At 37.1% G+C, this 27,562-nt stretch overlaps 1 protein-coding gene across 1 annotated transcript in view; it reads left to right on the forward strand.

Moving 5' to 3' along the window:
• The first annotated feature begins 3,168 nt into the window (after positions 1–3,168).
• The window catches only part of LOC127868394 (uncharacterized), a 44,434-nt gene continuing 20,040 nt past the window's right edge, over positions 3,169–27,562 (forward strand). The window contains exons 1-8 of the mRNA XM_052410142.1: positions 3,169–3,555; positions 16,510–17,021; positions 18,188–18,254; positions 18,403–18,507; positions 19,209–19,365; positions 21,150–21,283; positions 24,847–24,897; positions 27,009–27,150. Of these exons, the coding sequence (XP_052266102.1) occupies positions 3,357–3,555; positions 16,510–17,021; positions 18,188–18,254; positions 18,403–18,507; positions 19,209–19,365; positions 21,150–21,283; positions 24,847–24,897; positions 27,009–27,150 (1,367 nt within the window). The 5' untranslated portion in view covers positions 3,169–3,356. The remainder of the gene's footprint in view (positions 3,556–16,509; positions 17,022–18,187; positions 18,255–18,402; positions 18,508–19,208; positions 19,366–21,149; positions 21,284–24,846; positions 24,898–27,008; positions 27,151–27,562) is intronic.

Raw genomic sequence — 27,562 nt, forward strand, 5'->3', positions numbered from 1 at the left:
ACAGTTCGCAGGAGTGACCACAGTCTTCGGAGAAGTTTTGGACATTTCTTGTAAACCTTGTATGGTATGCCACTTGGGCCTGGTGCAGAGCAAGAGCGAGCTTTCTTGACCACTTCGTTGATCTCCTTCCAAGTGGGTTCTTTCATGTTCAATGGACAGTCTGGGTCATTGACCGGTAGGATTCTACTGCACTCTCCAAGGGGTTCCTCTCTTAGTGGGTCGGAGTGGACCTCCCTCAAAAAGGTTTCTACATCCTCTTGACTGCTTTCAAGTTTCCCAGACTTCTCTCCACTTAGCAAGTTCTTTGTGAACCTGTAGGGGTCACTAACGAAGGCTTTTCTCTTCTTTGCTCTATCCCTCCTTTTCCGCCTGAGCCTCTCTGCGTTTGTTAGTGTCCTCAGCCTTGATCTTACCTCTTCTCTTAGTTTAACTATTCTCTTCTTCTCAACCTTGCTTGACTGTTTGTAGCGTTTCCTTAGGGATCGCAGTTCTGCTCGGAGCTTTTTTATTTCACAGAGTCTTCTGTTTGTAACCTGCGGCGGTCTCGAGAGGTTTGCTTTCTGCTCCAGTCCAAATCTCTCCTTCCCTAAGGCGTAGGTGATCGAAGGTAATGCTTTAAGCTTCCTATCGACTGATCCTGTCAATGCTGTCTGAAGTACTTGGTCCAAATCCTCATCAAACGATGACCATCCACTGTTGTTCATAGCTGGCCAGGCGATCTTGGATCTTCTTTCTTCAGAAGTGGGTTGCGTTCTCTCCTTGGTAGGGAGGGTCTTGTCCATTTTCCTTCCTGCAGCGGGTGGTGTGCACCAAGAATCTGGGAAGACAAGTTCTTCTGGGCTTGGATGCAATGGTGATTCTTCTGCACTTCCATCTCCCTGCTCTGTAGGGGTCATACTTGGTATGGTCCCCTGCTCTCCAAAAAGCTCATCAAGTGATTGAGTCACCTCAGCTTCAGAATTGTCATCAGTTACAGCAAAAACCGGAGCTGAGAGACCACCAGTACTGTGGTTGGCAACCAGACTGGCTATCTCCCTCGTTTCACCAGGAACACCTGCACGATGCTTCGGCTTTCCCTCCAACCGACAACCGCTCTTCCCTTGATGGATCTTCATCCCTCGATAGTTTTTACAAACTTTCCCACACTGACATACGACCGTTTGATCACTAGTCAAAGTCCATAATTCTCGCCGTGTCTTTTCCGCTGAATCCGTCCTATTGGGCCCTTCATCCTCCCCCCCTCTCGGAAGGCCCTGGGGGTATTGTTTCTGTCTGTCAGTTGTAGCAATTCTGATGGTTGTCTCTTCACAGAGACAGTACAGCGAGCTGCCAACCCGCTGCACACCGAACACTAGTCTATTCCTAGATGTCAGCTGTCTATCCAGCATCACCGGTCTTTCTCGGTTGTCATTCAGCCTATTCCTGAAAGTCACTGGTAACCCAGAAGTGAATGATGTGATAATACAGTTTAAACTGCTGAACGTAGACGTCATCAGCCAAGCTCCACCTGTCATAGGTTGTTTCGCCCCATTATGCTCGGTACAACCTCAAGGTGGCGGGGCAGGTAGTGATGGCCAATCACTACCTCGTCTACGATGGCTGCCAATTTGGTTCACTGCGTCTTAACCAGAGCCAACTTGATGATACTTTAGGAATAAAGTGAACCTAAACACAAAATTTTAAATTAAAGTATAAAAAGGGAACATCATTCTTACAAAATGCTTGATACAGTTGTCTGCTCTTGTTTATAGATTGGGTTCATGTTGGTAAAGAAGTGTGCAAAATATAAAAGCAATATGACAAGGTACATAGAAAATATTTGAGGTGCTACGTAAACTTTAACACAGATTTATTAATACTATGCATATTCTAAGTGGAAACAGGGCCATAATTCTTACAAAATGCTTGTTACAGTTGTCTGCTCTAGTTTATAGATTGGGGGTCATGTTGGCAAAGAAGTATGCAGAATATGAAAGCAATATGTCAAGGGATATTTGAGGTGGTACGCAAACTTTAACAGAGATTTATCAAGAATATGCATATTCTTAGTGAAAAAAGGGCCATAATTCTTACAAAATGCTCGATACAGTTGTCTGCTCTTGTTTATTGGTTGGGGTCATGTTGGTAAAAAGTATGCAAATATAAAAAAGAATATTTCAAGGCATCATTTTCTTCTCACTTGTCAATGGATTATGTGAAATTGCAAACTTTGAAGTCATATAGTTCGTCTGATTTATATATAGGAAACCGCCTCGTCAGTGAACAGCGACGTCGAAGCAGAGATGTCAAAGGTTACAAGTTTTGAAGTTAATTAATAAAGTTTGAGCTCAGTTCATGCAAACCATGACAATATGAGCAACAATTATACAAAGCGCATCAATAGGTGTTGCATAGTGTAATTAGATACAGACTATTGATAGCTGCATGCTTGAATAACCTTACTATTACATTGTACATTGAGCTGATAAGCCAGTCTCACTTGAGCCACCAACGAAGTAACATCATTAAATAGTATAGCGCACATAAATGTTTGTTATTACTATGATTATTCACATGAGTGAAATAATACATTGAACACAAGTTGAATAACAACTACGCATCACATCAACGAATGAAACAATAGGTACATAGCTGAAGGAATATACGGTTGTCACAATTAACGTCTTTTTCACACTTGTGGTCAGTATATTTCACGGTAATATCTGTGTGAAGAGGTGTGAAAGGTATTATATACCACGTACTTTAATTAATTGACAATCATTATTCAATTAAAGTTAATTGGTGTGTTAATTAATATGTTATATTTCAATGTTTGTCACAACAAGTGTAAAAGGTGTTGTATACCGCGCACATTAACTACGTCCTTTTGGATATGATATGATATTTATGTTAACAGTTATGACTCGTCTCAAATTGTTGTTTTTTATCGTCAAAAGAAAAAGACGTAAATATACTTTGCAATGAGTAGGCGTTACATCCTATTTAATCTTATTTAAGTCATTAAATGTCGTTCAATTTTTGTCGGAGTTAAATCCTATTGAGATTATGTTACATGATATTGTACATAGTCATCGTCTGATGTAGATCAAATAAATAAAATATTGTACAGAGGACGTTTTGACCAACTTCAAAACTGACTTTGGGGCCGTTTTGACCAAAGTGGGGCCGTTTTGTCTAAGGGACGTTTTGACATGAGGCCGTTTTTACTACCTACCCTGCAATTGCTCAAAACCTATTGTTTTTCGGTAAATCTTCTCCCGGTCTTGCGAAATTAACGCTACAGCTGACAAAGGCATTGCTTCATTCATTTCTTTTCAGATAATCAAACAAATAGTGCACGGAAAGGTAATTCTGAAATGGAGGTTGCTGATAGTACTGAGATGGCTGAAGATCTGGTGGGTGACATGGGTACTGATACTGAAGAAACAGGGGACACTATTTGCAAAGATGATAGCCTGACTAGAGTGGGCAGTGCTGAACAGGACACTGAGTGCAAGAGCATCACAGACAATATGCCAGCCACTCAGACGATTGGAAATTGTAAACTTTCAGAAGGTAAACAACAATTTGTCCATAAATAAAGTGATCAGATCAAGATTTAAAATAATGTCTGTTAAATGTAACTAACTGTAATTTATACCCCCCCCCCCCCCCCCCCCCATGGTTTTATAGCTGGCCTTAAACAATATTTCCCGATTTACTCGCCCTTAAGGACTAAGCCACTTGCCCTGCAGATAAATATGCTCGCTGTGCATTACTGAAACATCATAAAATGTTATTTCTTTTAATAAGAAACCAGGACTTATTTAGCCTCTAAACCTATAAGTTTTTGCATCTTAAACTTCAAAGGCATATCTTTCATGAAAAATCATTAGACAATAACTAAACTTGAAATATACTTTATGATTTATTTTTTGTTTAACAAATAAAGAGTGAAATATGATGGTTGTCAGATAATAATAATGGAGTTACGTACCTTTAAACATTCATGTACATTGTAGTCTGCGTCACACAGAATTACCCTTTAAGAACGTGCACCGATTTTGATGACATCATAGCGAGGCCCTGGGATGTGTTTATAATAACCGATATTATGTTTTTGTGAATATACAGCCAATTGGTGTATAGCGGAGTTAAGTGAGTAACGGATAGGTTAAACGTTTTTTGCAAATTACTTTTATTTATGTTAAGATTGATAGTTTTCTATGAATTGAATACAAAAAGCCTATCATTGTTAAGTCGATTCATGTTTTTGTTGAGGTGTGTCAATGTTTACAACTGTTTCTTTTTTCGAAAGCAAAACAAGGTCACGTTATGTACGCACCGTTTTTGTGACGACCGGAAAAGTGCAGACTAATGGTTTCTTGAATTTTGCAGATTTTGTTAGGTAAACATAATGTTCATTGATGAAGTATTTTAGTATTATGTGTCCTTTACAAAAGTAAGAATGCTTAGAAACCAAATTGATGCATACCATATAAAATAAGCATGAAAGCTGCAACTGGGGATTTAGTTAATAACAGACATGTGGTGACCCATATTCAGAAATGTGGGGATTGTCTCAAAATAAATATAAACTCAATTGAAGTTGTCCAATACCCATTTGGTTAGCGTGTGGCTATGATATTAATTAGTGAAAACATCATTTTTAATGAAAAATCATCTAATTATAACGAAAAATTGATTTCTCTGAAAACATATTTTTCACTATCAAATCTCTATATATATAACAAGGTATTCAACTCAAAATGACCCGAATATAGGGTGCATCGCTTTGAACAGCCATTACATCATCAATTGTGCAGCGATTTCCATGAACTTGGTCTTATCTAACGCAGAAATGAATTTCATTTCTGGAAATGTACATATATTGCAATTATTTTTTACAAATGCTGTGTCAAATTTCAAGGAATAACGCGATACACATGTAATGCGATGAAGACCTAAGCGATCCGGTAATGGCTGAATCAGTGTACCATAAAATTCGCGCTGTAAACAAATAATATTTTTTCGGAAATTTAAAACTGCTGGCATGTTTCAATAGGAAAGACATGTGTCTATCTAGGTTTAATGGTTTAATTACTGAATGCATGGTGTTTACATTGAAATGAGACTCGAAGTCCTTAGCTATCCGTTATACACCAATCGACTGTATGTGTTTATTTGTATTAAATAAGTGTTGTTTTAGATGAATTTCGTGAATAAACTGTATTGAACAGAATGGTTTAAACAAAACTGGTCTTCATAAAAACCAAATATGAACTGTGATAACTGTATTCAGAGGTCTAGATTTTAGTGTATTTATTAACGGAAAATAGCTTAATAAAATTCTATTCCCAATGGTTGCATAAAAAGCTGTCAACCCTTATAATGACAGTTGTTTTGTAACAAAATCCCAAATGAACGCAGTGAGAACATTTATCGCAATAGGCCCAGGTCACAATCTTAATGTATGGTATCGTGTCATCATTTGGGGGTAAAATTTTCCGCATTCACTGCATACTTTAATCGTATTGTAATGCAAAGTACTCATAACAGATACAAATTGACATGACGTCGTATCTATGATCGCTCCGCCCACTAATATTGATCCACCAATCAGCGATCGATTAATCGGGCGCACTCGTTAGTAACGACCTGTCCGCCATTTTCTAGACAAGCTACTTGTTTAGGTTCACTTTTATTCCAACGAGTTTCTTTTGTTTTCCTCTTCAAAAAAACGATTAAAAATGGTTAAACGGTGTCAATGGGGATTATGTAACTCGGACAATCGATATCCTAAAAGATTGGTTGATGACATTTAATTTATATCGTTTCCAAAGCCGAAAAGAGATCTTGAGAAGTGTAAGAGATGTATAAATACATGCGGTCGTCACCACGAACAACTGAACGTCAACACTGTCAAAGACAATTATAATATATTTTTATCGGATATACTAGCAGATTTAAATAGTTTATGTTATCGATCTGATTATCACATCATATTTCCCTTTTTTAAAATAGTTTTATCAGTTACTAGGTCAGAAGCGAGGTTCATCTGCATTACTTGAAGAGAAATAAAACCCAGCATGAAGCCTAATTCATGCTGTGTTTTATTACTCTGATAGTAATGCACTTAATTGACATCATACATGTTATTTGAAGGTGATGTGATATGTTATCTTATTAACGGTATCTACACATTTGCACTCATGTAGTGTCACCAATAAACGCTTTTAATCCACACTAGGAGCTCGAATGCCTAGATCTGATTTTTTAAACGAGTTTCGTTTATTTTGTTCGGATTAAAAAACGGAAATGAAATATGGCAAAAACGGTGTAAAAAGGGTTAATGCAACTCTGACATTTTGTATCCAGAAAGATAAGTTAGATGAATTAAATTTATACCATTTCCAACGCGGCAATGCGGTCTTGACAAGAGCGAGTGGAAGCTTCAAGAATTACCGAGATCCCCTTTATAGAACATTAATTTATTTCACAAACTTGAAATGTCATATAAGCAATAACTAAGCATTATTAAGTATGTATTATGTCACGTGTGCATGTAAAATAATTGAGAATTTTGGTACCCAATTCGTGTAACTTTACGAAATCCCCGTCAAAAATCGCGTTGTTTCTGTGTGTGTCAGAAACAAGTGAAAACCATTTTGTTATTATTTTAATAAAGACGTATCGATAAATGCTATTGTAAAAGAGTTATTATTACTGATATTAGTTAACCAATAAATGCGGTAACTTCGGGGAAGTCGGTACCTGCCCGAGCGTCTGATATTGGTAGCCTTATTAATTTATAATAGCCTGACCGTATTCAATTTCGCTACAACGCTAATTTTATTATCAGACAATGTCGAAACTTACTGTGTTGTTTTTGCGCTTTAAATTATAGTGATTGATAAATGTCCCATAAGCAATGTTTAATATGATTAATATCACTTTTATACACAATAACATGTAGGATTGAGGTACCCACCCGGCGTCAGAAAGCGCGTAAAACTTCACCGAATTCCCAGTTATAAAGCGCTATTTCGTGTTAAATACATGGGTAGGGGGGAATGTTTCGGTAATAATTTTGTTAATAACACAGGGTAAATACCGATTAAGTGTTAATTTATTGCAAATACCACCATTACACGTAACAACGGGTTCGATTTCGGTAAGCGCGCAAGCGTTTGAGAGCGTGTTTAATGTACCGATTTACCTGTTATAAATAGCTGATGTTCTCTTTTATCATATATTTTTTGCATTTGCAGAATAACTAAATGGCATCAACCCCTTTACAAGTGTAATATGGTGTTAAACAAGTCCATAAAATCATCCGGAATATCGCGTAAATCTATATGCAGTATATAGGCAAAGAAGCCATTTTGGTGTTAGCTTGTCTAGGTTTTCTTCCCGCTGAGCCACGTGATTAAGTGGGCGGAGCGATCACTGATAAGGCGTCATGTCAATTCGAGACAGGCCTTCAAGAGTAACAACCCTTAAAATATTTTACTATAAAAACATTGAGAAACATAGCCGCGTTCATCTGGTGGAGGAAATTTGCAGATTTTAAACATTGTTTAGGCTATTTCTATTGGAACGAGATCAATATAACGGACTATTTATATCATATTTATTGTTTTTTCTTCATGATTGTTGTCTAATCGGCTGTGGAAATTCTCGCGTTACAAAGGTGAACAGTTTTTGGCATGTGCGTTCGAATGTTGCTTAGAAGTTTACGTCATAAACAAGTACACGATCTTATAAGGCTGGACAAAGTTATAGGAAAAGAGGATACTGAAAGACAAGCTTGATTAAAAAAAATTGTAAAGCTTGTTACTCTGTTGAACCCCTCTGTTGACCGTTAATTATTCCCATGTATGAATAATTAAAACAATTATGTTAAAATTCAATTGATTGATAGAAAATTCTCAAGTATGAATCAATTCTTCACAGAAAGACAGATGTCTTTCAATGTATCAGTACTAAATAAATAACCAAAAACATTATATTTAAAGAAGCGTCATTACCAAAACAAGCTCATTCTGCGCTACTGAATTTGACAATTATTTTATTGTGCCTGTGACATTATTGACATCATTGAAATTGTCAAAACAATATTGCAGTTTCTAAGTGTATATTATTTTTTATGCCCCGGAAGGAGGGCATATAGTGATCGGACCGTCGGTCCGTCTGTCCTTCCATCACACTTTGCATTTAGGTTTCGCATTTAGGTTTCGAAAATGCTCATAACTTCTGTGTCCCTTCACATAGCAACTTGATATTTAGCATGCTTGTTTATCATCATGGAGCTGCACATTTTGAGTGGTGAAAGGTCAAGGTCATCCTTCAAGGTCAAAGGTAAAAAAAACATGTATCAAAGCGGCGCAGTAGGGGGCATTGTGTTGCTGACAAACACATCTCTTGTTTCTTTCTGCAACTTGTTTTCACTCTCTATTGGTGTGGACAGAGTTTAGAAATTCAATTATTTTATCAGAACAAGGAAAAAGCACTCGCACAGCTGGTGAGTATTTACAAAACTTAACTAGCCCATCCTTAAACTTTAAACGGGCAAATTCTGGCGAATTAGTTTATATTTCAAGGCCTGTTTGGTACATGTAGGTAAGTTGTTTTGATCCTTTGAATACATGTTCCTGAACTGGACTCATAAACCTATGCCTTGTCTTTTATATCAATAATGTAATGTCAAATTTTACTTAAATACTTCTTGTTATTTACCACCGAGGTTTAGAAGAGCCAGTACTAGTGTCAAAAACAATAATTTTTAGCTCACCTGAGCACAACGTGCTCATGGTGAGCTTTTGTGATCACTTTTCGTGGGTCAGTGCGTCGTGCGCAGTCAACATTTGCCTTGTTAACTCTCTAGAGGTCCAATCTTCATGAAACTTGGTCAGAAGATTTGTCCCAATGGTATCTTGGATGAGTTTAGAAATGGTAACCTTTGCTTGAAAAACATGGCTGCTAAAAGGGGGGGGGCATTTTTCCTTATATGGCTATTGTAAAATCTTGTTAACACTCTAGAGGCCACATTTATTGTCCAATCTTCTTGAAACTTGGTCAGAAGATTCATCCCAATAATATCTTGGACAAGTTCGAAAATGATGCCCGTTGGTTGAAAAAACATGGCCGCCAGGGGGCCGGGCATTTTTCCTTATTTGGCTCTAGTTAAATCTTGTTTACACTCTAGAGGCCACATTTATAGTCCGATCTTCGTGAAACTCGGTCAGAAGATTCAGGCCAAAAAATAAAATAGGTTCGTTTGGGGTCTCCTTGGAAAAAAAAACAGTGTTGGTAGGTAGGGATTTTTTTTGTCTTTCGGGTACTAGAATGGAAGGCTACTAAAGCTTATTATAAGAAAGACATGTATATTTATGCTTTGTTTGCTTGATATTGCATCTTATATGAACGAAAATGAACTTTTTTTTTAATTTCCTTTTTTTTTGGCGACCCCAATAAAAAGTTGAGGGTTGGCGCCATTTCAGGAGACACGGTCGGGAGACCCGAAACGGACCTATTTTTTTTTGCCTCATCCCAATAATATCTTGGACGAGTTCAAAAAGGATTCCAGTTGGTTGAAAAACATGGCCACCTTGGGGGCGGGGCATTTTTCCTTATATGGCTATTGTAAAACTTTGTTAACACTCAAGAGGTCACATTTATTTTCAGATCATCATGAAACTTGGTCAGAAGATTTGTCCCAATGATATCTTGGATGAGTTCCAAAATGGTTTTGGTTGCTTTAAAAACATGGCCACCAGGGGCGGGGCATTTTTCCTTATATGGCTATATATGGCTTTAGTAAAACCTTGTTAACACTCTAGAGGCCACATTTATTGTCCAATCTAAGACAATTTTTGGTCAGAAGATTGGTCTCAATGTTATCTTGGATGAGTTCGTAAATAATTATGTTTGCTTGAAAAACATGGCTTCCAAAGGGCGGGGCATTTTTCCTTATATGGCTATAGTAAAATCTTGTTAACACTCTAGAGGCCGCATTTACTGTCCGATCTTCATGAAACTTGGTCAGAAGATTAATCCCGATAATATCGTGGAAGAGTTCGAAAATGATGCCTGTTGGTTGAAAAACATGGCTGCCAGGGGGTGGGGAATTTTTCCATATATGGCTATAGTAAAACCTTGTTTAAACTCTTGAGGCCACATTTATTTTCCAATCTTCATGAAACTTGGTCAGAAGATTTGTCCTAATAATATCTTGTTATCTCAGGTGAGAGACTTTGGGCCTTTCAGGCCCTCTTGTTTATGTAAATAAACAAATGATGTAATTTAAATGCAGACAAATGAATCACAGTTGAAAATCTACTTCTATTTTAAATGTTACTTTTATTTAAGCCCAATTTTCAGAAAATAGTTTTTACAAACTTCATAATTTTGTTTGAGTAAATAAATTTCATAACTTGGAGCAATATATACTTACTCGAATTTTTCGATTATATCACATAGTCTTCATCAGCGATGTGCTGGTCAGTTGAACGAGTCACGTGACGTAGAATTGTCACGTGACACGAGGAGAGAATCGTACACAGGCGGAAGTTCCTGCCCCTCGTCACGGTTTAGCGATGGTCTTCGTTGTTTAATGTTTATTGCTTCCTTGACCCGACGTTTGATATGCGAGTCCTCAGATGCTAGAATTTTGGTGTTATTTGGGTCAATTTTGTGTCCTGTGTGGGAGCAATGTTCTTAGTTCATATATGGCAGAGTTGGATCTGGCTACATGTTCTTTCAATCTTATGTCCAATGATCTTCCAGTTTCACCTATGTAATCGTTTTTGCATTGTTCACACTTAATGTAATAAACCACCCCACACTTTTTCAATTGTCTGTTTTATCTTTAACGTGAGTTAATTTTTCTCTAATTAAGTTATATGGTCGTTGGTACATGTTGACCACTTATTTCTTGAATGTTCTGTGCAGAACTTCTGGTGTGCCCCGGATGTATGGCATACCAATATTGATCTTTTTGTTTTTGTTGTTCAATTCTCTCCTCGTGTCACGTGACCATCCTACGTCACGTGACTCGTTCAACTGACCAGCACATCGCTGATGAAGACTATGTGATATAGTCGAAATATTCGAGTAAGCAAATATTGCTCTGAGTTATGGAATTTATTTACTCAAATGATGAATCCAGAGCAAGAGAACAACCTTCATAGTTATATTCATTATTTTGGTTCTACTTAAGATATTTCAAAAACTCAAAAAGTGATGTGTCTTGTAAATCTCTTTCAGAAAAAATAAAAAAGAACAAGATAACTTTTATTTAAAAAATAGCACATTTGTTCACCATCATTAGATGGTGTGTCGCGCGAAAGAATTACGTTGATATCTCCAAGGTCAAGGTCACAATTTGAGTTCAAAGGTCAAAAATGGCCATAAATGAGCTTGTCCAGACCATAACTATGTCATTCATTGTGAGATTTTATAATCATTTGGCACATTTGTTCACCATCATTAGACAGTGTGTCCAGCGAATGAATAACGTCAATATCTCCAAGGTCAAGGTCGCCACAACTAAAAAAAGATTGATTTTGAAACAAGGGGGAACTCTGAACAATCAGTAACAATGCACATTTTGATTTTGAGTTGTCTCTCTTTATCAGACTTTTTTTTTCAAATTGAAATCAAGGTCGCCACGAGTAAAAATAGATTGAATTTTACATAAGAGGGGTAACAATGCACATTTTGAATTGTCTCCCTTTATCAGATTTTTTTTTTTCAATTTGAAAACCTGGTTTTGTGACAATTTTGTCCCTTGTTAAAAGTAAAACAACGTTATGGCTAAACTGCTGAAAATAAGAATCGTTGCATTTTTATTAGTTTTTTAGTATGGTTTTGTCTCCGTCCGTCCGTCCGTCACACTTTTCTTGATCCTGCGATAACTTTAAAAGTTCTTAATATTTTTTCATGAAACTTGGAATATGGATAGATGGCAATATGGACATTATGCACGTCAATTCATTCGTTTCTACATCAAAAATTCTGGTTGCTATGGCAACAAATAGACTAGAAATACTGCTGAAAATGGTGGGTTTTCTGGATCCTGCGATAACTTTTAAAGTTTTTAATATTTTTTCGTGAAACTTGAAACATGAATAGATGGCAATATGGACATTATGCACGTCATTCCATTCCGTTCTGACATAAAAATTCTGGTTGCTATGGCAACAAATAGACTAGACATACTGCTGAAAATGGTGGTTTTCTGGATCCTGCGATAACTTTTAAAGTTTTTAATATTTTTTCATGTAACTTGAAACATATTGCTATGGCAACAAATGTATATAAAAAAAAATCTGGAATTTCTGACAATGGTGGAGCCGGTAGGGGACAATGGTGGAGCCGGTATATTGCTTGACAATAGTCTTGTTTTATTTAAAAAAGTAAAAGTTCTTTGTATTTTTGCTGTATATAGTGTATCTATAAAAACTAAGTTCAAAATATTACTGAAATGATACTATTTTGAATTTTTATGACACTTTGTTTTAAACCAACCCAATTTCTACTTGGCTGAAAACACTTACATTACATGGCGCTCTTCCATAGATAACAAGTTATAAAAAATAAATGTCTGTAAAAGATTACTTATTTCATCTTGTTTAAACTTTTTTACTGCATGTGTACACACCAACTGCATGCCCATATTTGGAAATCTGAATGAATTATGGAACTTTCATATACCCCAGGGATGCAAAGTAACTTGACAAAAGCCGAGCGTGGAGGTGATTTTGAAAAAATCAGTATATTTTTGTTAAAGCATGGAAAGCCTACCTAAAAATTTGCATGTAGTTCAGTGAAATGATGCTGATTAAGAAAATAATACATTAGATTATATTTGGAAAGGTGCCCATTACGGGTACGCTACCTTAACATGATCTTGATTGCAAAAAATAACTTAAGCAGCACTTTGTAATATACCGTACATTAAAAAATGCAGTAAAACATGCACTTATGGACAATTGAAATACTGTTATTATAGTCTTATTATTTTTTTAATTTTAGGGGCGATTGCCTTCTGCATTTGCCCCATAGGTAACATAATATACATATACCTAAGAATGTAGTCCCTTCTGCATTTAACCACTTTGCATCCAGATTCTGCATTCGCAAACAAAATAGGTCCGATGAGCGCATTCCCAATATGGGCTACAAAATTTATTTTCCACGCACTACATTTTTACAGTCAACTTAAACATCTGAATGTTCTCTAGGCTACAAAGTTTTATATGACAATTCGCTGGTGCTTTTCATGCCAGTTTTGATTTTTTTCCTTACACATGAAATACATGTTGTGGTTGTCACTTTCACAGCAGCTAATTGATTTGCGTTAATGTTTTCCAAGTAATCAAAACAATCTCATATATGTCCGTCCTAACAGTAGAAAATTATCAACATTTATTTTATGTTCCGAAAAAGTCGCTTTATGACTTACACTGTGTCGGCGTGACTTAAAATCCAGCAAATAAATTAATTGAATATATATATATGAATAATAATTGAATCTACATGATGTATAGAAACCTTATGACAGCGTTTGTCTTCATGAAATCTCAGATACATATAACACTAAGTCAGAGTAAGTGAATTGGCATGTGCCACAATGACTTGTTTTAAAAAGCAGCATTTACTTTTAACCCCAATAGCTAAATCATATATTATTTTGACAGCCTGTCACTTTTCCTTAATCCCATCTGTTTTATTCAACAAAGGTGATTGGTTGGCATAACGGTGTATAGTGTTTTTCCACCACAAAATTTAAGCAAAATCGCCCCACCAGTACTTTCAGTACTTTGATTTCCAAATGTCATTGGATATACACGTAACCAATTTTTCCCAATCATAAATTCTCAGGCTGTAAAATATAAAGCAAAAACAATCACTGGACATGTTGCATTCAATCAAAATTAAGACTAACTTCTGGTTATAATTTAATTATAACAGTGCTGATGTGCTCACACCTTGTTACATGATTCATGCCATTGTGTACACACCTGGTCATACTGACATCATTGCATGTGGATTGGATGTCAAATCTTGGTGTATCCCACAAATCACTTTATGTCATCACATGCACAGGAAACCTGTGGTTAACTTTGGAAGCATGGCAAATGTATGAATTTCTTGAAGACATTTATCATTAATATTATTTGTTAGAATTTCCTTTCTAAAATGTAATTAGTTTGTGTTTATTGCCCATACACTACATGTGAAGTTAAATATTGTTTAAGGTTGTAATAACACGAGGTAAAATGTCCACTCAATTGTAATAAAATGACAGAATTTTGACTTAAATACTTAATTATGGCATGTATGAATTGAAGCACCTCAGTTTGTGTTTATTGCCCACAATGTAGTGAAGTTAAATATTGTTTAAGGTTGTAATAACACGAGGTAAAATGTCCACTCAATTGTAATAAAATGACAGAATTTTGACTTTAATACTTAATTATGGCATGTATGCATTGAAGCACCTCAGTAGAGACTATTATCTAAACAGTTTTTAAAACAAAAAAACAACTTGCCATATGATTGATTATTTATTGGGGTATGCCAATTATATACACCACCATATTCTCTACACCACTATATTCTATACAACACTATATTCTATACATCTCTATTATATTATATACACATCTTTATTTTATACACCACTATAGTCTATACACAACTTTATTCTATACACCTCTATATTCTATGCACCTCTCTATTCTATACACCTCTATATTCTATACACCACAATATTCTATACACAACAGTATTCTATACACCACTATATTCTATACACCTCTATAGTCTATACACCTCTATATTATATACACCTCTATATTCTATACACCACTATATTATATACACCACTATATTCACAGTGACCTTTTTCGCCAAATTGGGAACGGGTCCGGTACCCATGCCATTGGGATTTTTTTACGTCGTGAATCACCAAATTGGGGGAAAAAAAACGAGTCGCGAAATTTTCCAATTTGGAAAAATCAAGTTGTGAATTGTACCAATTGAAAAATGGTATTTTAATGACTTTGTTTAACTTTTGTCAGCTTTAAATGACACAAGAAAGCAACATAAACTTTTATTCACAATCTTGCACAAACAACAACATGCTATCGGAACACAGATTGTTACAGACAGAGTTCTCATTTTTTATCTGCTTTAAATATATCAAGAATGGCGTCTTTCTGGGTAGTTCTGGCAACTACCAAACCCCATTAGGTAAGTCAACCAGAAATTCCCAAAAAGTTGACAGTTAACAAAGACCGGTCCAGTTAAAATGGTCTTGAATTACGTCAAGTTGGCGTTTTCTGGGATTGTTTTCTCGATTTTGATTGGGATTTTTATGCCCCCCTTCGAAGAAGAGGGGGCATATTGTTATGCACATGTCGGTCGGTCCCTCCACCGAATGGTTTCCGGATGATAACTCAAGAACGCTTACGCGTTCATGAAACTTCATGGGTACATTGATCATGACTCGCAGATGACCCCTATTGATTTTCAGGTCACTAGGTCAAAGGTCACGGTGACTCAACACAGAAAAATGGTTTCCGGATGATAACTCAAGAACGCTTACGCCTAGGATCATGAAACTTCATAGGTACATTGATCATGACTCACAGATGACCCCTATAGATTTTCAGGTCAAGGTCACGGTGACTTGACACAGTAAAATGGTTTCCAGATGATAACTCAAGAAAGCTTACGCCTAGGATCATGAAACTTCATAGGTACATGGATCATGATTTCCAGATGACCCCTATCGATTTTCAGATCACTAGGTCAAAAGTCAAGGTCACGGTGACTCAACACAGTAAAATGGTTTCCTGATGATAACTCAAGAAAGCTTACGCCTAGGATCATGAAACTTCATAGGTACGTTGATCATGACTGGCAGATGACCCCAATTGATTTTCAGGTCACAAGGTCAAAGGTCAAGGCCACAGTGACGAAAAACTTATTCACACTGCCACTACAACTGACAGGCCATATGGGGCATGCATGTTTTACAAACAGCCCTTGTTTGTATTTTTTCGGAAATTGGGACAGGTCCGGTTAACTTTGGGAACGGGTCCATAGGTCATTGGGAGCAGGTCCGTTTACCGGACCCGTCCAAAGAAGGGAAAAAAGCACCACTGTATTCTATACACCTCTGTATTCTTTACACCACTATATTCTTTACAACACAATATTCTCTACATCACTATATTCTAATTTCTATACACCTCAATATTCTATACAGCACTATATTCTATACACCTCTATATAAAGCATTGTCTTGTAACAGCAGTATTTTAAGTGGAAAAAAAGTGTTAATGTTTTTAAAAAAAATAGGTCGGTCAGGTTACAGGACACATAACTTACATGGTATTAAATGTATGGTAGCTATTGAAACATTATTATCAATATATGCAAGCAATATTATCCAAAACTATGACATTTATGCAAGAGTTCATTCAAATTTTAATGGAATTGTGTTATGCTATGTAGGAATGTTAGCTTCATCTCCAAATAAAGAAGGGCAGATTTTGTTGACAACCAAGCCTACAGAATGCACAACTGTTGAGATTGACATTGATCTCAATAATGAGACTAGTGATGTGGCTGAAGGTATTGCAGATGCAGATCTACAAACAGCATCTGGCAGTTGTAGCATATCAACTCTTGACAAAGCAAGCACAGGAGATTTGAAAAAAAGTAACACAGCAGATGTGTTACAAACTAAAACAGACACAGACAAGGCATCAACATGTGAACAAGAGATGCAGGCTGAAGACATACCAACTAATGATAGTAAGCAAATAGCAGATGAGAAGAAAAGTATGCCAAAGAAACCAGATATTCAGAAAATAGAAAGCTCGGACAAAGACTCATTTACATCAAAAAGTGTAGAAAGTACAGATGAAGATTATATGGAAATAACTGATGAACATTTGCTGGACAAACAAACGCAATGTTTGAGAACAGATGGGAAGGCAGTAGTTGTAGATGATGACTTTGAGGTATGTCTCATTTTTTGCAACAAATCAATAGCTAATTTTAATGCTGGTGTGTATTTAAATTTAGATTAAATTCATATTTATTATATTGCACCGTATTGTCTAGATGCTTAAAGCTGTGACTGCATAGGTAACTTGGTACCTCAAAATAATGTGGTACATATTTAACTAATTTTTTAATGTGCATACTGTTTGGGGTTTAATGGTCTACATAGATTCATTGCATCTTTAATTGATTACTGTCTTTTTAGTCTGTCCATGATAAAATTGTGTTTCTCAGTAAATGTTAATAAGGTCAAGAGCACCACATGAAAATCATGCATGTATTTGTCAGGTGCATATCAGATAAAAATGTCTGAAGTCTGATAATTTTTCCGAAACTGTGGGACCTTGTGTCCGACAAAAAATCACAAGAATATATAAAAACTTTGATTAAAATTGAATAGCTACGAAACTAGGAATATGTAAAAACAAAATACAGAGTGGGACTGGGTTATGTTATTTTACTTTGATAGATTATTTAACTAAAAAAACCGGAGTATACCAACCAGTCAAACTTGCTATCTTTGCTGGTGAGGTAACAAACCCCAAGCGCGATTCTTAGAACCAGTCAAATATTGCACCTTTTTTATGACATAGGTGACACAACAAGTTTTTGAGTAGTTCAATTTTAATGGTTTGAATACTCGTGATGATTGTTAATCAAAAGCCGGAAGCCACAAGACCGTTGCCCGTTTGTGTCTAGATTTGATGCAGTCAGCAGTAGCGGCTTTTTCAGCGCTCTATATCTCAATTTATCTCGCTACAAATGTTCTTAGCGGGATCACAAAATTGCAGCTCCTTCTAAGAAAATTCATAGCGAGTAAAGTCGAGATATAAAGTGAATATTAATTTAAAATAAATGATAATCACTTTCTTACTGATATGGCTTACTGATATGATGAACTGCTTTTGCACTCACTCTCATTTAGTGGAACCATTGTTTACTTGACATAAAATAGATTTTTTGTTTAAATAAACAATATGTTGATAAATGTATTTAAATAATATGTCCATATATGTATTTAGAAAATGGTATATAATAAGTACAATCTCTTTTGTTGTGTAAAGTTGTATGAGAGGCGATTAAATTTTGTAATTGGCTATAATAACCAATTTTTACATCATAGGTTATTGAAATAGCAGACAGTCCAGCAAAACAAGCTGTAACCATTCCTGAATTCCAATCTGTAAAAGGTATTAACTAGTAAAATACATTTGTTAATTGGAATTTCCTGCTCTGAACATGTCTGTTTATTAGACTTTTAATTAAATGCATTATCTTCAAGTGTATTTCATACCAGAAGAAGCGATATTTTAAACAACTGTTCTTCACATTGCCAAGGTGATGCGCTGAAGGGTGCAGAATCAACTAAACCACTGGCCAGTAAGCCGGAGCTTGTCTATGACAGAGGATTCGTAACACCTGTTCCTAAATCACTTAGCAAGTGTGAGTATTTCATAACAGTTTATGCTAAGATTTCAATTGTTATTGAATGCACGTCACATATAACCCAGCTGACAAGCTCATTTGTTGTGCTAGACAGAGGACCCTTGGTTTGATTCCAAGCCTGGTCACACATCTTGTGGTGGGATTGGTCATTTAGTAATTACTTAAGCCATTCTTCTCCTACCATTGATTCAAGTCAGGCAGATGTACGTTACAGGCATACTTGTGTGTATATTAACTTGGTACTTATAAACCAGCTTACCCAGGAAAAGTTTAAGTAGGTAAACTGACCCTCTTGACAGGACTTATATGACCATTAAACATAGACATTCCCACACAAAGAAACATGCTCATTAGGTAAAAAAAAGGTCTGTTTTTGGTCGCCTGACCGTGTCTCCAGAATCGGCGCCGACCCTCAACTTTTTATTCGGGTCGCAAAAAAAAAATGTAAATTTTCGTTCATATAAGATGTAATATCAAGCAAACAAAGCATTTATATACATGTATTACTTATTAGAAGCTTTAGTAGCCTTCCATTCTAGTACCCCCCCCCCCCCCCCCCCCCCAAAAAAAAATCCCTACCTATTGACCCTGTTTTTTTCCCCAAGGAGACCAGAAACAGACCTTTTTTTGGGCCCTATATAATATTGATCACATTAGGTCATATTATGATGACAAGCTAGCCTGTTTGTGTTGATCAGTGAAACAGTTGACTGTGAACATTGGTCCGATACGTCTAATAGACCTGAACTGCAAGAAACTCCACAACATCCTAAAGATCAACCCCACATTTGAGATCAAATTTGAACCCAAGGAAAAGACTCTAGACAATGGCCTGAAAATTATGGACAGTTGTGGGTAAGTTTTACAAGGCGTTTTCTTTTAATAAACCATTCATTTTGTTGTTTTTTGTGTTTTTGGTTCAAAAGCCCAAATCTGTCATTTTTAGCTCATCTATTTTTTGAAAAAAAATTATGAGCTATTGTCATCACCTTGGCGTCAGCGTTGGCACGTCGGCGTCCGGTTAAGTTTTGCGTTTAGGTCCACTTTTCTCAGAAAGTATCAATGCTATTGCATTCAAACTTGGTACACTTACTAAATATCATGAGGGGACTGGGCAGGCAAAGTTAGATAACTCTGGCATGCATTTTGACAGAATTATGTGCCCTTTTTATACTTAGAAAATTGAAAATTTTGGTTAAGTTTTGTGTTTAGGTCCATTTTATTCCTTAAGTATCAAAGCTATTGCTTTCATACTTGCAACATTTAGTAACTATCATAAGGGGACTGTGCAGGCAAAGTTATGTAACTCTGACTGGCATTTTGACAGAATTATGTGCCCTTTTTATACTTAGAAAATTGAAAAATTGGTTAAGTTTTGTGTTAAGGTCCACTTTATTCCTACAGTATCAAAGCTATTGCTTTCATACTTGCAACACTTATTAACTATCATAAGGGGACTGTGCAGGCAAAGTTATGTAACTCTGACTGGCATTTGGACAGAATTTTGGGCCCTTTATACTTAGAAAATTGAAAATTTGGTTAAGTTTTGTGTTTTGGTCCACTTTACCCCTAAAGTATCATAGATATTGCTTTCATACTTGGAACACTCACAAACTATCATAAGGGGACAGTAAAAGGACAAGTTGCATAACTCTGGTTGTCATTTTTACGGAATTATGGCCCTTTTTTGACTTTGAATATATGGTTAAATTTTGTGTTTCGATCCACTTTACTTCTAAAGTATCAAGGCTATTGCTTTCAAACTTCAAATACTTTCATGCTATCATGTGGTTACTGTAGCTGGCAAGTTGAATTTTACCTTGACCTTTGAATGACCTTGACTCTCAAGGTAAAATTATTAAATTTTGCTAAAATTGCCATAACTTCTTTATTTATGATTAGATTTGATTGGTACTTTGACAAAACTACTCTTACCTGACATACCACAATAGACTCCCCCCAAACCATCCCCCGTGCCCTCTCCCCCCCCCAACCCCCCCCCCCCACCCCCCCCCCGAATCCCCCCCCCCCCTATTTTTTTTTTTTAAGATCATCTCACAAATGACCACCACACCCTCACACTTTCCCCACTCCACCCCCCCCCCCCAAATTTTTGTTTTTTAAACGGTAAAATAACACAAATATTTATTTTTATTATTTTATTTTTGAAATACCATCCAACCATCGCACCCAAGCATCCCCCCCCCCCCCCCCCCCATCCCACCCCCCCCCCCACCCCCCCCCCCCCCGATTTTTTTCGCATTTTTTTTTCCGCATTTTTGGAAGATAATGTAATAAATGTCCACACCCCCACACTATACACCCCCTCTTCACTCCACCTCTCCTTCCTTTGTAATTTAAATTGAGAGTCCCTTCACCTTTAAAAAGAAAATAGATGAGCGGTCTGCACCCGCAAGGCGGTGCTCTTGTTTCTTTATGGCTTAATAACTATAAATACGTTTTTTTTTAACACATCTCGGTATCACACAGTTAAAATTCGCTGTTTAAATAACAGTGCCTTATTTAAATCTGAACTGGTTGTAATAGGTTTTTGGGAGTATTTTGAAGAAATGGCTCATATACTTCATTAAGGTTGGTGTGTGTCCAGTCTCAGTTGCCCTGTTGCTGTCTGGTTACAGGTATGTGCGCCTGCCCTTTGAGGTCTCGTCCCCATCCATTCTGGTGAAGATTTCCAACAAGTTGAGTGACCTGAACATCAATGGACGGGACATGTCTGTCAAGTTCCCGGAGGCATTCAACAAGGCTGTTCAGGGTTGGCTTTTGTGTGAATGCATGAGTACTTGTTTGTCTGTATTTAAGGACAATCAACAGATAATTAGAAAACTTCTTACAAATGATAACATATTTTACCCGTTTGAAATTAAAGAGCATGTCCTTACAGTAAACCTATTATGATTATAAGTCAGCCAATCCGCCATCCAATATTGATTGCAGAATAATTTTGTCACATTTAATTATTTTTAATAAATATTTGAAAAGACTTTTCTCTTAACAAATAATGCGCATATGCCAAAGTTTGCCATAAACAGCAAATGATTGAATGATGTCTGGTGACATGTCAGGGTGCTTGCTTGTTACTTGTTGTTACTTGCTTTTTCCACTTTAGACATGTTACTTGCTTGTTCCACTTGAGACAAGTTACTTGCTTGTACCACTGGAAACATGATACTTACTTGTTCCTTTGGAGACATGTTACTTGCTTGTTCCACTGGAGACAGGTTACTTACTTGTTGCCTGTTTGTTCCACTGGAGACAGGATACTTACTTGTTCCACTTGAGACATGTTACTTACTTGTTCCACTTGAGACATGTTACTTGCTTGTTCTACTGGAGACATGTTACTTGCTTGTTCTACTGGAGACATGTGTCTTGCTTGTTCCACTGGATACAGGCCACTTGCTAGTTCCACTTGAAACTGGTTAATTGCTTGTACCATTTGAGTCATGTTACTTGCTTGTTCCACTTGAGTCATGTTACTTGCTTGTTCCACTTGAGTCATGTTACTTGCTTGTTCCACTTGAGTCATGTTACTTGCTTGTTCCACTTGAGTCATGTTACTTGCTTGTTCCATTTGAGTCATGTTACTTGCTTATTCCACTGGAGACATATTAATTGCTAGTTCCACTGGAGACATGTTACATGCTTGTTCCACTGGAGAAAGGTTAATTGCTTGTTCCACTGGAGACATGTAACTAGCTTGTTCCACTGGAGACACGTGACTTGCTTGTACCACTGACGATGTGTTACTTGCTGGTTCCACTTTTAAACAGGTTACTTGCTTGTATCACTTCAGACATGTTACTTGCTCGTTCTATTAAAAACATGTTTCTTGCTGGTTCCACTTTTAAACAAGTTACTTGCTTGTATCACTGGGTACTTGCTGCTTGTTTCTTGCTTGTTTCACTGGAGACATGTTACTTTCTTGTTGCTTGTTTGTTAGACTGGAGACATGTTACTTGCTTGTTCCACTGTAGGCATATAACTTGCTTGTTCCACTGGAGACATGTTACTTGCTTGTTCCACTGTAGGCATGTTACTTGCTTGTTCCACTGGAGACATGTTACTTGCTGGTTCCACTAGAGTCATTTTACTTGATTGTTCCCCAGGAAATATGTTACTGGCTTGTTCCACTGGAGACAGGTTACTTGCTTGTTCCACCTGAGACATGTTACTTGTGTACACCACTGAAGACATGTTACTTGCTTGTAAGGGTATCACGTTTACAGATTTTTCTAAACGTTTAAACAAAATGAAAAAAACAAACGTTATCGTTTGAATGGTATCCCTGTGTCTGTTTTAAAAGCATCAGTGCCATTGCATTTCCAAACTGAAGGTAGTAATTATTTCCGGAAGTTATATCCAGTGCATATCCAATTCCACAATGATGTCATATTAAAACCAACTGTTCTCGTCGTTATCGAACCATTGGGTTACACTTTGTCTACTTACATGCCGTAATATTTTGTAACAAAAACCAATTAACATTCATCCCTCATTTCTTCAATAAGAGTTATCCGGTTTTAAAATTTTTGATGTTTTACTTAACAAGATGTACATCAAGACAAGGATTTGTTCATTAAATTTGCTGCATCATGAATGAACTTGCTGGCGTTGTTTGCGCACTCGTTGTCCTGTAAAGGTTTACTCAATAGATTTGTTGAGGAACACAAGTTTGTTCACTGTTGAAAAGTCTAGGGACTCCCTAAGCTTAGTAACGGTAGCTCCAGCAATGGAAAACACTCGCTCCGATCGTACGGCAGTTCTGGCACACCATTTTCATGTGGTTCGCCATGGTCCCCGTACTTTCCCCTTTGTACGACAACTTGGTTGCACACAAGTTACATTTATCTTTTCTGCTTACTTCAGATTGAGTAAAAAAAGTTCCAATACGGAGATTTTTTCTGCGATCTGTCTCGTTCGCCATATCTCTAATAATGAATGCTGATGAAAAAATGGCGGTAAAAATTTTCTCAAGAACTTTGTGCCGACGCGCATTAAGTATTCATGATGTCTAGTCTGTATATGGTGTATTGTTATGTTTACGGTATTGTGAATAAGGGCCATCTGGCGCACTTGATACAAATACAAGTCTTTTTCAGCAGCTGTAAATAAGCTTTGCAACATCGTAATGTAAAGAAATAAAATGAATTATGTTGATATTGACTGTGTTTTAAACATTTACTGTTTTTGTAAACGTTTGTGAGCAAAATAAGATAGCGACCGTTTAAAAATTTAAACGTGATACCCTTACTTGCTTGTTCCACTGGAGAGTCATATTATTTGCTTGCTCCACATGAGACATGTTACTTGCTTTCTTCCACTAGAGACATGTTTCTTGCTGGTCCCACTAGAGACATGTTACTTGCTGGTTCCACTGGAGACATGTTACTTGCTTGTTCCATGGGAGACATATTACTTGGTTGGTCCACTGATGGCATGTTACTTGCTTGTTCCACTGGAGACTTTTTACTTTCTTGTACCACTGAGTCATTTGACTCACTTGTTGCACTGGAGACATGTTACTTGCTGATTCATCGGAGACAGATTACTTGTTTGTTCCACTGGAGACATGTGTCTTGCTTGTTCCACTGGAGACATGTTATTTGCTTATTCCACTGGGGACATGTTACTTGCTTGTTCCACTGGAGACATGTTACCTGCTTGTTCCACTGGAGACATGTTACTTGCTTGTTCAACTTGAGAAATGTAACTTGTTGTTCCACAGGAGACTTGTTACTTTCTTGTTCCACTTGAGGCATGTTACTTGCTGGTTTCACTCGAGACATGTCATGTGCTTTTTCCACTGGAATCATGTTACTTGCTTGTTCCAAAGGCGACATATTACTTGCTTTGTCCACTGGAGACATGTTACTTGCTTGTTCCTCTGGAGACATGTTACTTGATTGATCCACTGAAGACACATTACTTACTTGTTCCACTGGGGACAGATTACTTGTTTCTTCCACTGGAGTTATGTTACCTACTTGCTTGTTTCTGTCTTGTTCCACTGGAGTCATGCTACTGGCTTGTTCCATTAGAGTTATGTTACTTGCTTGTTTCTTTCTTGTTCCACCAGAGACATGTTACTTGCTTGTTCTACTGGAGTCATGTTACTTGCTTGTTCCACTGGAGACAGGTTACTTGCTTGTTCCACTGGTGTTATGTTTCTTGTTTGTTTCTTTCTTGTTCCACCAGAGACATGTTACTTGCTTGTTCCACTGGAGTCATGTTACTTGCTTGTTTCTTTCTTGTTCGACTGGAGACATGTTACTTGCTATTTCACTTGAGTCATGCTAATTGCTTGTTCCACTTCAGAGTGCAAGGCCTGGATACAGCAGAGGAACCAGTTTTTAAGCTCCAGTGATTGTAAGTACCAGCATGAAAGGGTCACAACTCAATGGGAGACTCAGTTTTGAAAATGTTTTCATATTCTGTGGAAACAAACACTAGTTTACAATTAAGCCATTTTGAACAAGTACATAAAAATTTCATAAATAATGACATTGCTTGTTTGGACATTTTGTCTTGTATTGTAAAAGTGAACAATATGAGATCAATATTTTGCTGCTACCTGCCATCCGATATCATAAACATGATATGAGTTTACCATGTATCATTAAACAGCAGTTAGCAGGTACTGTTAATGATAGCTACCAGCACCATAGATATGTACTGCATGTTATATACAAATGTATAAATGTAAAATTACTATAAACAAACAATGTGTGATTGATGATTATATATGTATGTCAGTATCAATTTATAAAACACTTTATGGACACTGTATTTTGAAGACAGCTAAACAAAGAGGCTGTTGTTTGCTTGAACTCTTCATCAGGCAGAGGCTTAAGTGTCCAGGAAGAAATGAAGAACTGTGTATCCTTACAGCTGATTCCAGTCTGTAACAGTGTTTTCACTGTATGAAAAGTCATGTGTAATTGGGGTATTCCACTACAACCCAATTCCCCACGATTTATCGGGATCTCCAATATTGTGAGGTCGGGGACATTCGTAGGTCAATCGGCGAAGGTCCTAACTCATTCTTAGCTAGTTTTGGGCCGGTCGAAAGTGATTCCTGCAACTCGTGGGCTACCGAAAAATAGTGGCCAGATTTTAAACTTGTTTAAAATTTGGCTAAGATCTCCAAGACTAAATTTAATCGCAGTTGACTCGTAACAGCGTCGTAGTGCATTCTTGTGCGTCATATTGGAATCGTAGGTAATTCTTGACTCAATCAGGAAATCGGTGATCACGTGATCTGTCTACGAATCAGCTACCACTTTGTCAGGACTCTCACGAGTTCACACCGAGTGAGTTGCGAGCCTGCTAAGATTCCCGCGATTTATATCATGACTCTCATGAGTTTACACGGAGTGAGTTGCGCGCCGGCTAAGATTCTCGCGATTTAGATCAATATCAATAGATATTGGCGCCTAATTCATGGGTGCATTCGGTGAGGTCCTAGCTTAGTCATGACCGATCTGCATCGTTTGTAGAACAGTCGCAGTAGTTTCTTACACATCGTAGTGAAGTCGCGACCCTATTCGCAAGACTTCAACCAACCCCAAAGATTCGTCGCAACTCCATCGTACCAGTGTTGTAAATCAATCGTAGACTTCACGAGTCTTCCAGATTCAATAAATGTGATAAATCGTAGCGAATCGTGGGCTTATTTTCGTAGTGGAATAGGGCCATAAGGCATCGAATAGACAACTGATGTATAGCTTGTCAGCGTGCCCACAAGTCATAATTAAGTCACTGAGAAGAAGTACTGGTACCATACTTTAGTTTTTTGTCTTCGTACAAAGACTACATGAACTGCAAGATCAGTATCATGAATTGGTATCATGTTACAACAAATAATGGCCAGTGACTGATTTGTTCAGTTTGTCAAGGGCTGAATCATTACCTGTTTATAGATCCAGACATCATAAACCTGATTACTGGCTTGCAGCTGCACTACATCATCTAGTTGCTTGCATTTGTTCGTGTCAATGGGAAACTGTACAGTTTCAGGTTGTGAACTAAACGAGAAACTTTACAGTTGATAGTATAAAAACAAATGACTGTAACATTATTTGTATCATTATAATTGGTGCAACACAAGACTTTTGTTCAATTCACTCCTGGCTCTAGTTTCTACTAAGATACTGCCGTCTGGATGTCTGCCAGGCAATGCTAGCATATATGTGGTTGTCTATGCATTGGTAACATATTTAGTGTAGCTTTGTGCATAGGTTGAGTTGGTGCATACATGTATTGTGTTATTTGTATTCTGAAGGTTGAAATGCATTAAAATAACAGGTACTACATGAAAAAACACCTAGTGTTTGTAGTGACAGTCCCCTGGGTGCATTGCAGTCGTGCACAGGCTGGTGAATGTGAAACTGTCACTTTTGACATTGGCTTGCACAGCTGATTGTTTGCAGGACAGTGACTGCCTACTGCTCGGTTACTGAGTTCTTATCATTTTGCAGTAAAAGTGAAACAGCGTCGTGTTATGATTCAACAATGGCCAAAAGAAGAAACATCAGGAGAAAAGCTGAAACGTCTCTTTCCCAGTGTTGACAAAATAATAATGCAGATTGGGAAAGATTATGATGACAAAGATATTTGCCTGTAAGTCATCCACCGATGGTGTTTTGTATGCCATCTTAACCATAATGTTATAAATACAGATTCACTGCTGCTTTGTACACACTGTATGTAAGACCACTTGCTGGAAACCATGTGTCTGTGATTTAAAAACATAAACACATAAAGCTCTAGTAGTTATGCAGTTGGTACAAAAGAATCAAAGTGTACTGTTAGGTGCAAGCTACGCCTGGTGCCAGATATTGGCATTGTGGCAAGTGTTGTAAATACAGTTTTGCCAATTAAAGGAAGTTGTGCAAAAAGTGATGGAACATGTTAGAAACTATTCGCACTGTTTGCGTCACTCAATTTGTTTGCACACTAGTGACTATGAATTTTCAATGGATGCAATTCGAGATTCAGAACATATTGTAATTGTGCATTAAACTGTCACAGT

This window comes from Dreissena polymorpha, chromosome 2, assembly GCF_020536995.1.
Source record: "Dreissena polymorpha isolate Duluth1 chromosome 2, UMN_Dpol_1.0, whole genome shotgun sequence".
NCBI classification, from domain to species: Eukaryota; Metazoa; Mollusca; class Bivalvia; order Myida; family Dreissenidae; genus Dreissena; species Dreissena polymorpha.